Source organism: Thamnophis sirtalis, unplaced genomic scaffold (genome assembly GCF_051295495.1).
Source record: "Thamnophis sirtalis isolate CommonGarterSnake01/CBP01778 unplaced genomic scaffold, rThaSir2_p1.2 scaffold_1, whole genome shotgun sequence".
Classification (NCBI taxonomy): Eukaryota; Metazoa; Chordata; class Lepidosauria; order Squamata; family Natricidae; genus Thamnophis; species Thamnophis sirtalis.
The window spans coordinates 9,401,120-9,415,226 of record NW_028261381.1 but is presented as its reverse complement, the minus strand read 5'-3'; the positions used below and the strand labels follow the sequence as shown (position 1 = coordinate 9,415,226).

Genomic DNA, 14,107 nt, shown 5'->3' with positions numbered 1-14,107 from the left:
GTCTGAACAATGTCTGCTGTGGTTTATTCACCAATTCCTGCTTAAAATATTCTCATTTTATTTTATTTATTAAATGTATATGCCACCCATCTCACTTACAAAGCAACTCTGGGCAGCATATAAATCATAGTTCAGCATATTCTGTCAAGCCAATTGTACATATCAATTCCATTTTCCCTAACTTCTGAATTGCAGGTTGTGGCTGTGGGTCAGTCAGTCAGTCAGTTGAGATTCTTCAAGCCCTGAAAGACTTCCTTTCCCCAGGATTGTCTGTCAGTAACTGCTTGATTTCTTGTAAGCTCCCACTTGTGTCATGAGTGATAGTATCCAAGCTCCTTATCTTTTGTAAGGCTCTTCTGATTGCTTCCAATTTTCCATGCATCTTCTCCAATGATCCTTGTTTTCATGATATGTATCCAAGTTTTTAAAGTTTGAACTTCATTACTAGCCCTTCCAGTGAGCGACCCAATTTCATTTCACCTAGTATTGAATTATTTGTTCATTTTTGTGGTCCAAACTATTCTGAAGAATTTTGTCCAGCATTACAGTTCAAATGCATGCATTTTTCTTCAGTCAGCCTTTCTGACAGTCCAGTTGTTATAGTCACATACTGCAATTAGAGAAACTATGACAGTAATAATTAGTGTGGTAGCTTTATAATTTCACATTTTGTCGTATTTCTTTTTGCTCAAGTAGCAGATGCCTTTGCATTTCATAGCTTTAGCCACCAACCTTGTAAAATTTTGAGCCCACCGTTCCATTGTTTCAACTTCACATTTTCTTGTTTCCATTGGATTGGCATTGTCTGACATAACCTTAAGGACTTTTTAAATATGAGGTAATAGACCAACTTTTGTACTCTTCTTTTACCCGCAATAATTTATAATTATTATAATTTAGTCTTCCTCACTTCTTGCTGTCAAAGTGGTATCATTAAGATATCCAAGACTATGAATGTTTCTCCCAGCAATTTTAATTTAAATTGTCTTTCTCCCAGGACAGATTTTTAAAAATATATTCTACAAATAACTTAAATAAATATGATAACTACACAACCTTGACTCACTTCTTTCCTTATTGTGAACTATTTTGTGCTTTAAAATAAACTTAGGTTGTAAACCAAATCAGAATCACTGGCTTGTTAAGTAGCTAGTAGAGTCTGTTCTAAGAGCCTACTCCGAGTTCTTACTAATAAGAATGATAAGAAATTCAACAATCGTAAATATGCTATTGCTCTACCTGACAAAAGAGAGATCATAGGAAACACACAAGACCTAAATATTCTTATGCTGTGAAAGCTTTAGCTTATCTACAAATGCCCTATTATTTAAAGTTTAAAAAGTATATTTAGTATATTTTCATACAAAGAATAAAAGATACTTTAAATATAAGATGACAGTTTTATCTATTCATCCATCCATGTTTTAAAATTCTGTTTTATTTTATGCTATGTAGCAAAATTCTATTGCGTTTAATTGTGTTGTTTTCATTATCTGCAGAAAGCCTATGTAATTGGATTGGATTTGGATTTGGATTTATTACATTTATATGCCGCCCTTTTCCCCGAAGGGGACTCAGGGCGGCTCACAATTCAGTCAGGGAAGGGGTACAGACAGGGGATAAAAAAACAAAACATAACAATACACAATTTAAAACACACAACAACCATACCATTCGAGGAGGGGGGCAAAAGCTCTTTCGCCCCAGGCCTGTCGGAACAGCCAGGTTTTAAGGGCTTTGCGGAAGGCCTGGAGGGTGGTGAGGGTTCGAATCTCCACGGGGAGCTCGTTCCAGAGGGTCGGAGCAGCCACATAGAAGGCTCTCCTCCGGGTAGTCGCCAGTCGGCATTGGCCGGCGGATGGAATTCGGAGGAGGCCTAATCTGTGGGATCTAATCGGTCTAGTGGAGGTAATAAAAGTTCTATTGCAATTAAGAATTCATTGCTAAACCAAATCCTGAATCTTTCTCTTCATCCTGCTTTACAAATCTCTAAAGTGAGAGAAAACATGCATGAACTCATCAAGGCTCATTTGCTTTATTCCAGATCAAGACTGGAGAACAACCTAGATGTTTAAATGCAAGCTAATCTAAATGACAAGCAATTACCTTTCTTATTTCCTCTTTCCTGAAGAAAGAAACTTAAAAGAAAACCACTAAACTGCATCTTTTCAAGAAAGGCAATTCTATCGCTTTCAGTTGGAATCAACCCCCTCCTCCAGAACTGCTATGTAGCCTCATTATGAAGGGGGAGAGAAGCACGTGCCAAGAATATACAATTCCAGCAGGGTCATCCAAGATGTGACAGTCATCCAAACTACACATCAAGCAGGTTCTTATATTGGTCAGCAGCTAAATGGAAATGTGCTGGAGGCAGAAGATCATTTTAATGATAAAGATCAAGACATCATTTCATATTGCAGCAGAGAAGACAGAGTGATAAACTGTTCCGATTTTACCAATATTTTACAACCAGACCATGGGAATGGAAAATATAAAATAATGATTGGATGATACTCATGATGGATGGCACTCAGCAGGCTTCTGAGAAAGAACTGATGGGAAAGAACTAATGGGGATTATGACAAAGCTACATTAAAGCCTTTAGGCTATCTAACTGTTGATTTTGCCATACAGAACATCTTCATATGCAAATGGACATTACCAGATAGACTACACAGAGATATCAAATTGACTCTATCAGTGGCACAAGGAAGTAGAAAATACTCATTTATAAGAGCAAGCACATGGTCAGGGGCTGATTGTGGAATAGATTACAAATTGCTCAAGTGGAAATTCCAAGCTCAACTAAGGCAGCAGAAGAAAGCCAACCACCATCCATGATGTAATCTTGAACATGCCCCCCCCCCCATTACTTTCAAGGAGAACATTTGAAATCCCAAACCTCCTAATAGGGAGCCAAAGGAATTGTAAAATAGACTTAAAGTTGTTAAAGATGAAAGAGAGACTATTAAAAGGGGGGGAGTGGTAATGGGTGTGCTATTTGAAGACTTGAAGAACGCGTGGCACGACAAAACCGCGCTCGACTAAAGCGCGCCCGATTAAACCGCGTGGCTGACGTCATCAACAGGGCGACAACAGCGAGCACGGAGAAAGAAGGGCGCTTTAAATAGCGCTTTGAAAGCAAGCCGATTCAAGTTAAGGTAAGGGTTAGGTTTAGGGTTAGGTTTAGGGTTAGGTTTAGGGTTAGCTTTAGGGTTAGGTTAAGGGTTAGGGTTAGGTTTAGGGTTAGGTTAAGGGTTAGGATTAGGTTTAGGGTTAGGTTTAGGGTTAGGTTTAGGGGGGTTAGGTTTAGGTTTAGGGGTTAATTTTAGGTTTAGCTTTTACAGCGTGCTTTTTTCTCCCCGCTGTTGTCACGCTGTGATGACATCAGCTACGTGGTTTCGTCGAGCGCCCTTTAGTCGAACGTGGTTTTGTGGTGGAACCTGAAGAACCAGGGTTGAGGATAGATCCTTCTGGATCTGACTTGATGGCAATTAATCCATGTAGTTTAAATCAATACTGTTAATCGAAGCTGTGTTTATCTTACATACAAATGTCTTTAAAGATCTGATACTTTTAATGTGTCACAAAGCCTTTGGGTTTTTGTTAAATCTTACCCTGCCTGCCTTCTGGAATGTTTTCCTTACAGTATAATCTCATCATTTACCCATCTTCATAGTTTTATAAAGAAATGCCTTGAAAATGTTGTAGTCTTAATAACAAACACACACAACCATATTTCCCCAGGTAGCAGCTACTGGTTTTTGAAATATCAGCATTTACTGTCTAACTGATAACTAACCACCTCACCATACTGTTATTGCGGTGGATTACGAAAACAACACACTAAGCAGCAATAAAATAGCACTTCCATGAAGAATGTAGGAAGAGAACCCAGGGGGGCATCTTGATTGTATCTGTTCTGCCCAATTGAACTTCCATATCTGTCGGGAGAAAGCTCTGGATCTTCACTTCAAGAGCCTTCCAGGTTACTTGTCATTAAATACTGATTGTGACATTTACTAACAGAGGAATCCCTAGTAAATTGTTGATTATAATCCTCTTCATTGTATCACCTGCTGATCTCTAATTCCTAAAACAGCCCAAAGTGGGGGTGGGGCAGTGGTGGGTTTCAAAAAATTTTTGAACCTACTCTGTGGGTATAGCCTCCTTTGTGGGAGTGGCTTGCAGGTCATGTGACCTGGTGGGAGTGACTTGCCGCCCATGTGTTCTCTCGTTCTCTCTCTCTCTCTCTCTCTCTCTCCCCCTTCCTCTTGTCTCTCTGTCCCTTTTTCCTTTTTTCTTTCATCTCTTTCTCATTTTTTCTTTCTTTTTTCTTTTTTTATTTCTTTCTTCCTTTCCCTCTCTCTCTCTCTCTCTCTCTCTCTCTCTCTCTCTCTCTCTCTCTCTGTGTGTGTCAGTGGTGGGTTTCAAAAATTTTTGGAACCTCTTCTATAGGTGTGGCCTGCTTTCCGGGCCACTGGTGGAACCTCTTCTAACCGGTTCGGTAGATTTGACGAACCGGTTCTACCGAACTGGTGCAAACTGGTAGGAACCCACCTCTGTATTGTTGCATTGATACCACAAATTCTGCATTAAAAAAACCTGAAGATCCCATGTGGGCTTGCAAGCTAAATCTGCCACAAACAAGAGCATTAGAAACCTTCAGAGAAAAATGTATGTGTGTGTACGTATGTATGTATGTATGTATGTATGTATGTATGTATGTATCTATCTATCTATCTATCTATCTATCTATCTATCTATCTATCTATCATCCCTCTATCTATCTATCTATCTATCTATCTATCTATCTATCTATCTATCTATCTATCCCCCCATCTTACCTCTTACATATTATTCTACAGCAAGTAGTTAAAGCATCAGATTGAATACTCTGAAAGCTGTCAGAAAGAAACATTTCTGATATACAACATAATTTATTTTGAATGTAACAACAGTTACGGTCCAATGGGACATTTCTATTTCCATCATATTCATATGAGGACAGACTTGTGTGATCATAATTCTGAAGTCGTAGGCACAACTTAGATGAAGGGAGCAATAATGCTTGGTTCTATTTCCAAGCCCAAGGTACACTAGTCAGTATAGGAACACCTGCATGAGCCTAGCATGTACTAAATTAAAAAAAACAAGGATTATTTGTTGTAATTTACCAAATCACAATTGTACTTTAAAGGTAGGAGGCAGAGAAAAGTATTCTGAAAAATTATTGGCTTTGCTATGAATCTTATCTCACCTCCACCAGACATTTTCCTCCTATCGATGAAATACCAAAAGAATTAGAAAAGAAATGTATAAAGTTGCTTACCAAAGCATTAACATCTTCAGTTTTGCAGATTAATATACGTATCTCATCAGGATCGCCGTTGAAAATTGCTTGGACCAGCGGTGGCTAAGGAGATAAAAACAGGAGTGGGGTAGTGGTGGAAAGAGAGTGGTAAATGTTATTCCTCCCTAAAATCAACAAAGATTCAAACCATTGCATACATAGAAACACCTGAGCTGTCTTTCACATCCTCCTTTCATAGAAAAAAAAAGGTTCCTTAATGCAGCTGATGGTACAGTCCTAGAAATATAGACACATTCAACCTCTTACTTAAGAAATCTAATACAGGTAGTCCTTAAGTTACTACCACATTCAAGCCCAAAATTTATGTTGCTAAGTGAAACATTTGTTCAGTGAATTTGTCCCATTTTACAGCTTTTCTTTCCACCGTTGTTAAGTGAATCATTGCATTTGTTAAGTTAGTAACATGGTTATTACTTGGCACCTGGTTCATATTTATGAAGGTACATAACATGTTGTTACTAACTGGATTCCCCATTGATTTTGCTTGTCAGAAGATCACAAAAGCTGATATTCAACTTGTATGCCGCCCTATTCCCGAGGGACTCAGGGAGGCTCACAAACCGGAAGGGAAGGGAACGATACATGAAAAAAGAAAACAAAAACAGACAACAATACAGAACCAGTTTAAAAGGTCTCAACAAGCACACCAATTCGAGTGGGGATGGAACTCAGCAGCTCCAGGCCTGCTGGAACAGCCAGATCTTAACGGCTTTATGGAAAGCCTGAAGGGTGGTGAGGGTCCGAATCTCCACAGGGAGATCGTTCCAGAGGGCCGGAGCAGCCACAGAGAAGGCCCTCCTTCGGGTGGTCGCCAGTTGACATTGGCTGGTAGATGGAATTTGGAGGAGGCCTAGTCTGTGGGATCTAATAGGTCTTTGGGAGGTGATTAGCAGGAGGCGGTCTCTCAAGTACCCAGGTCCAATACCATGTAGGGCTTTATAAGTGACAACTAGCACCTTGAAGCGTATCCGGAGACCAATAGGCAGCCAGTGCAGCTCGCGGAGGATAGGTGTAACGTGGGTGTACCGAGGTGCACCCACAATCGCTCGCGCGGCTGCGTTCCGGACAAGCTGAAGTCTCCGAACGCTCTTCAAGGGCTGCCCCCCCCCATGAACACATGACCCCAGGACACTGCAACTGTCATAAATATAAACCAGTGGCCAAGCATCTGAATTTTGATCACATGATCATGGGGTTGCTGAAATGGTTGTGTGAAAAATGGTCATGTCATTTTTCCCCCCAGCACTGTTCTAACTTTGAACGCTCACTAAATGAACTGTTCTAAGTCAAAGTCTACCTGTAATAATACAAATTATTTTGGTTCTCCAAATTCTACAAATAAGGTTACAAGTGTTATGTCAAGTTCATTCCAGAATGTAATGCATACTTGTGCCTACAAGTACTTTGAAATTGAGAAAGACAGGAGATTAAACTCAGTTTAATATCCTGTCATTAATTGTACTATAGGATAGATATTTTTAAAAACCCAAATTTCTTAATTCTATCCATATTTTAGTGTCAGTAATATAAGGTAATATTTTTCAGATTCTATTTTTTCCAGATTCTGGGTTGAGACTACAGTTTTAGTTTTAAACGATATTATGGCTTTATCTTGGGGACTGTAGTTTTAAAATAAATATTTTGTTAACAATATTATACATCCATATTTAGGGTATCATCTGAAGTGATGTTATTTGACATGTTTTCTTTAAAAGACTTGGCTCTTTTTATGTTTTCTGACCAAAATTAACCATGCTTGTACAGAAATAAATAGAAGTTTCTTTTATGCTTCCTGCACTATTTTTAGGCAGAGCCTTGGTTCTTAAATGGCTAATATCCATTTTTATTTTCATAACTAAACTGTTGCCCTCAGGATCACTGTTTCCAGGTGAAAGAGAGGCCACTTCCTGAAATGCCCTGGAATCTGGCCATTTTCCTATCCTAGAAAATTACAACAAAATAACTTACATTTTCAAATGCATCAGATAGGGCTGTGACAACAAGCACTTAAAAATGTGTGTTATTCCTGGAAAGGAGAAATATCAAAAAAGCCTATTCTGTTCTGAACCATTTATTTTGGAATGACATCCCCTGCCCAAAATCCCTTAGTTTGTAGCACTTCAAATGTATAGAGTTATACATTAAAATTAGATAACTATTCATTCAAAGAATGTTTTACATAAAATATGCAATAAAAAATAAAGGTGGAAAAAGTCAGAGCACCAAAAAAAAAAAAAAAAAAAGGCTCCAGTAAAATTCAAAGACAAGAAAATGGGAAACAGAGGTTCCAAATCAGGTCTTTCTGCCTCCTTGCCAAAGTTTCATGGGGCGTTTAAATAACAAAATAATGTTTACACCGTTTCTTCAACTTCTTTTAACCACACTATTAAAGGAGAAAATAGCCGAAGAATGTCTTTTCATTACTAGTGTCTTTCTGGATGCACCCTAAGATCAGGAATATCCAAGATGAATTAAGAAGAAATAGTAAATCAGCAGAAATTAGACTGTCCATTCACATAAATACAGATTAATAATTTACATAGAGTCATCCTGAAGATTAATTTCTTTTTTTACCAAGCAGAGACCCTTTCCCCATAGCATATACATGTCCTGGCATCATCTTTTTTCCTGAAATATCCTTATCTTGTTGACCGTCATCTTGTCCATTACTCAAGAGTTGGACAGACTTAAGACAACCCAAATGCTGCACAAGGACTGATTCATTAGGTACCGGGTGATGACACACAAATTGATAGACAAATTACTTTTAATAATTCTATTGTAATCTATCATTGGGAGGCCCTCTGCTGTTGCATTCCCAGAAGCACCATCAATCTGGTGAAGGATAAGTGATGTTGGGTCCTACAGTATTAGGAAGGCTGTTGCTGAAGATAGTCCTTATTTCAAAGGAAAGCTTTAATTTCAAGCAAAGACATATTTATTCCCAATCCTTTGCCTCTGGTTAAACTTTCAAACTTTCAAAAGTTAAACTTTTCAAGTTAAACTTCTGTTTTTATTGAAGGAAAAATGGAAGAAACATAGGATTGAATTGAATTGAATTGAATTTTATTATTTGTATGCCGCCCTTCTCCGGGAAGGACTCAGGGCGGCGAACAATTCAAAAAAGGGAAATGGGGAACGTAGAACAAAATACAGATAATTAAAATAGGCAAGAATCACGCAACCACACAAGTCGAGAGGGGAGGGGAACTCATCAACCCCAGGCCTGCCGGCAAAGCCAGGTTTTGACGGCTTTTCGGAAGGCCTGGAGAGAGGTGAGGGTCCGAATCCCTGCGGGGAGTTCGTTCCAGAGGGCTGGAGCTGCCACAGAGAAGGCCCTCCCCCGGGTAGTAGCCAGGTGGCATTGGCTAGTAGACGGAACCCGGAGGAGGCCGACCCTGTGTGATCTAATGGGTCTTTGGGAGGTAATTGGCAGCAGGCGGTCTCTCAAGTACCCAGATCCAATACCATGAAGGGCTTTATAAGTTACGACTAGCACTTTGAAGCGTATCCGGAGACTGATCGGTAGCCAGTGCAGCTCGCGGAGGATAGGTGTAACGTTGGTGTACCGAGGTGCACCCACAATCGCTCGCACGGCTGCATTCTGGACGTCTCCGAATACTCTTCAAGGGCTGCCCCATGTAGAGCGCAATGCAGTAGTAGGATTCCTCTCTTACTCCTATGTCTAGGAAGCCATTTGAGAAGAATTTGAGACAGAGAGGTTACAGCTCACTCCTGGTTTTTTAAAGCACATGTCGGTACCCAAGGGCTTCCTAGAGCAAATCACTGAGCTATACTGGGACTCCTTTGATTCAGATAATCCCCCTAGACTCTGGTCATCCCTTTCATGAGTCCAGAGAGAAGATGACTTGGGAGGGTGATTCAAATTTTCTTCTTTGTTCTTTTTCCCTTTCTTTGAGAGAAGAGAGAACTCTTTCACGCGAGACCTTTGTTTCCCCTGACTTCAAATGTAACATGTGTGAAGGGGATAAATCAAAGCACCCTTGGCTTTTCCTCCTGGCTTTCCATCAAGGAGGTGGAAAAAATTGGAAAGACTCACAGCCTGGCAACCATTTCTTCAGCAAAGCTGTGACTGGTGGATGTTTTTATAACCAACTGTGGATAAACAGTATAGAGGGGCTACAAAGACAGATGATCCAACCAACCATCTTGCTTACCATGTAATGTACACACATTTTCAAAACATCACCTTTTGGCAATGAAACAGATCAAGGAAGATAAAGGTAGGACAGAGATTGGCAGTTGGGTCAATAAATAACACACTAGGATAGAATAGATACACACCAAGACAACTAGACACAAGGACAGTTTTTTCCCGAACCCCATCACTCTGCTAAACAAATTATTCCCTCACCACTGTCAAACCATTCACCAAGGTTGCATTGCTATTACTATTAGTCTTCTCATCGTTCCTATCACCCATCTCCTCCCACTTATGACTGTAACTTTGTTGCTTGTATCCTTATGATTTATATTGATATTGATTGTTTCCTGATTGCTTATTTGTACCCTATAACTATCATTAAGTGATGTACCTCATGATTCTTGACGAATGTATCTTGTCTTTTTATGTACACTGAAAGCATCTGCACCAAAGACAAATTCCTTGTGTGTCCAATTACAGTTGGCCAATAAAGAATTCTATTCTATTCTATTCTATTCTATTCTATTCTATTCTATTCTATTCTATTCCACTCCACTCCACTCCACTCCACTCCACTCCACTCCATTCCATATTGGTGGCAACAACCCACTCATCCACCTCTAATCTCCTTAACACCTTCCTTTCCCTACTTCCATTTATATGTTATCATTGCTGGTGTTCTCACACATCAAAAAGCAGGTTCCCTTCCCATGCATTTTCCAATCTTCTATCCATTTTTCTGTCCCTACCTCTTCTTAGGAAGGGGGAAACATATGCCATGTTTAAAGCTAGGGACATTAGCAGCAGTGGCTTGTTTAACTTTCACCATCCCCCATCCTCCTAACATTTTAATTCCCCTACTCAATTCTTCACATTGCTGCCACTATCACCAGTATCTTCAGGTGAAGTATATTCAACTGCACTCCAATCTTCCTTGCTGTTGGCTTTGCTTTTCTTGAAGCCAAGGGCATCGATGCCAGCAAAAGTGGATGCATGCAATCAGGAAATGTCTGTTCATCTAACCCTTTAAAACCTAGAATTGCTGCCAAGCGTTTTCAGACAAATAGGGCAACTTCTCCTTAGCTACAGACATCTCTCCTAAAGAATTTCAGCACCCACTGATTTCACTGCCTCTTTAGTTCCTTTAATTCCCCCCTGCTACTGCCTTTTCAAATTTGGTTTGCTACATTGAGTAGCAATCAGGAAACTTTTTTTTTTAAAAAAAGAGCCTCAGGCAGAGGTATTCTACACAAGCTCCTTCAGAACATTTACGCTCCGGAAGTCTAAGGCTTCACTGTCTTCTCTGCTTCATTTGGTGATAACAGGAAATTAATGCAATGAGGTTTTCTCTCAAAGCCACAGGCTGAATATTTTTGCTTTACATTAGAACCATATGTGAAGCTTTTTCTGAGGCAATATAAAAAAAATACAGCCCATGTTTTAAAGGCATGAGGGGAGGGAGGGGGGAGGGAAAGGAAGGAAGGAAGGAAGGAAAGAAGGAAGGAAGGAAGGAAGGAAGGAATAGCAATAGCAATAGCAATAGCAATAGCAATAGCAGTTAGACTTATATACCGCTTCATAGGGCTTTCAGCCCTCTCTAAGCGGTTTACAGAGTCAGCATATTGCCCCCAACAACAATCCGGCTCCTCATTTTACCCACCTCGGAAGGATGGAAGGCTGAGTCAACCCTGAGCCGGTGAGATTTGAACAGCCGAACTGCAGTCAGCTGAAGTAGCCTACAGTGCTGCATTTAACCACTGCGCCACCTCGGCTCTAGGAAGGAAGGAAGGAAGGCAAGCAAGCAAGCAAGCAAGGCAACATATCTCCAAATGGTAGCAATTTGAGAGAGTGGAAAAAAATTGCTAATTTTTTAAGCATGGCACATTTCGGCAGGAAATGGAATGCAGCTGAGAGATTCACAACTTTCATCATACTCAGGACTCGATTTCCTCAAACACCCAGTACTGTGCACAGTGCATAAAACCGACCCAACTCAAGGTTTTTTAAACACCCTTCTCAATACCTGAGAGGAGCTGCCCCCAAACAGCAGACGTCCTCCCATCTAATTTGAGAGTGCTGCCCTCCATGACTTGGCCCTAGTAACATTCTGGAGGAGAAGAAAGCACCTTGAGAAGTTAATGTCCAAAAAGTTGTAAGAATAGAGCAAAACAGGTTAGTGCCTGATGACAGAAAATGTCCCTCTTCCAGTGCCTGCTAGGACATCATCTCAGTACTGCCAACAGCATAGCATTCTCCTCCACACATTCAGAACCACAGGCCAGCTTAGTGGATGCAAATCCAGCCTAATGATGCATTCAATGATGCTTTCAGTTCAGTTCAGTTCAGTTCAGTTTATTATATTTATATGCCGCCCTTTTCCCCCGAAGGGGACTCAGGGCGGCTCACAACTCAACCAGGGAAGGGGAATACAGACAAAAAGAAATTTAAAAAAAACAACAAAGCATAACAATGCATAATTTAAAAACACACAACAACCATACCATTCGAGAAGGGGGGCAACAGCTCTTTAGCCCCAGGCCTGTCGGAACAGCCAGGTTTTGAGGGCTTTGCAGAAGGCCTGGAGGGTGGTGAGGGTTCGAAACTCCATGGGGAGTTCGTTCCAGAGGGTCGGAGCAGCCACAGAGAAGGCTCTCCTCCGGGTAGTCGCCAGTCGACACTGGCCGGCGGATGGAATTCGGAGGAGGCCTAATCTGTGGGATCTAATCGGTCTAGTGGAGGTAATTTCTCAAGCACTTTCCTCCTGCTCTCCATGGACCAGCATTTTACACTCCAAGGAGCTATCTCAGTCTTCTAAAAAATGGCAAATTACATAAAATGTAATGACAAACTACTCTTTCCTGTCTTGGCGACCACTAGGGAGCAGCAAAAGGCTGGACTTTTTTTAAAATCTCTTTGCCATCTAGCAGATGTCCAGATTTTTGCAAACCAGATTTGGTGGCCCTAAGGCTGAATGACAAAAACTAGCAATCTACCACAGCTTATTTATTTAATTCGTATTCTGCCGTTCTTCCCTGTATTTAACTAGAGGGGTGAAATTATGCAATATTTTAGTGCTGCTAACCCTCTTGGGAGTTAATTGCTATTTCAGCTGCCTTCCAAAAATGCTGTATTAACAACCACTGAGTTTTTCCCCAAAAAAATCTACAATGACAATAAAAACAGATTAAATAAATCATCCAACTCTTTCTTATTTTTAACAATGGCAAAGAAAATTAAAAGTCAGGGTTCTTTTTGTATGTGTGTGTGCCCATTTATTTATATATAAAGCAGTTCAAATGGTAAAAAAAATGATTTCACCTAGAATCCTGTATATACATTTATAAAAGGTGAAGTTTATGTAAAAAGAAGAGAATTTAAGAAGCTCGGAGCCAGTTTAACTAATTAATTCTATCGTATCCTTTTTTCTATTGGGATCTAAAATTATGCTTTTAAGTCATGACTCAGAATCTATGGGAATTTCTTTGGACGAAACACAAAGCACTAAAACAAATCCCTTCACATAAAATGAGAAATTTTTAGCAGTTCCTTCAGTTAAAAGCAATAACAGCAATTAGTTTATTGATGCTTTCTTTTGATTTAATGAAAAAATCTGATGAAAAGACACAAGTATCAAATTGGTGGTTTTTTTTTATGAAAGCCCTATTCTGTTCTCATTATACTGTTTGACTTAGAATCTTCATGGGCATTTTTTCAAACTTTATCCAAGGTTCTGAGTGATTCCAAGATTTGCCTGATTCTCACAAAATCATAATCCTAATCCTTCCCAGCATTTTTCTTGCAAGTGCAGAGTCTGCTTTTTGAATCAAACAAATACTGGTCCATAGGTTGCGATAGGAATTGACTGACCAGCTTATTTCCAAAGCTTGATGTTATGGAATGAGAGTACATAATTGGCACAATGTCTTCCTTGACTAAGGTGAGACTAGAATTCACAGTCTCCTGGTTTCTAGACTGATGTCTTAACCATAGTGTCCACACCAAAACCATACTCTTGTAGAAATTATCTTTGTAACCCAGTTACAAAGATAATTAATTCTAGGTTGATGTTATTTTTTAATATGTATACAATGATACAATACAAAAAATATTTCCATTTCTTTTGTTAATACCAGATTTACTCCAGCAAAACGCTGGTAAACAAAATAATACTTTATTCTTGGATGGACAGTGTTGCAAATATAAGTAACTGCATTGGCTGAAAAATTAAATACAAGTAAAGACTCTGACAATTTTTTAGTTGCAGACTATTCCTTTCCAATCTGATCTCTATTTCTAGTTATATTATCACATTATTTCCTAATAATTACCTCTGTCTTTTACCTATAAAAATGTCTTTTGGGATACAAATCTTGAAAATAGTGGAATAAATTATTGCATATGTTAAATATAGCAGTCATTGTCTTCATTATCAAAGTCTATAATAATAATAATAATAATGCAATCATTCTTATTATATGCAGATCCAGATGATCAATAAACCAGAACCCCAGAGACTGTATTATGGATTCAAACATGTCTTTCTTTATAAACTGAGTTTTCATTAAAAC

The 14,107-nt window shown here is 39.4% G+C and overlaps 1 protein-coding gene across 6 annotated transcripts in view; it reads right to left on the bottom strand.

Annotated features, from left to right (window-relative positions):
- The window catches only part of ANKRD44 (ankyrin repeat domain 44), a 170,232-nt gene that overhangs the window by 101,140 nt on the left and 54,985 nt on the right, over positions 1–14,107 (bottom strand). For all 6 annotated transcript variants that reach the window (XM_087707555.1, XM_087707561.1, XM_087707588.1 and 3 more), the window contains exon 2: positions 5,333–5,416. In XM_087707555.1, coding sequence (XP_087563681.1) covers positions 5,333–5,416 — 84 coding nt within the window. The remainder of the gene's footprint in view (positions 1–5,332; positions 5,417–14,107) is intronic.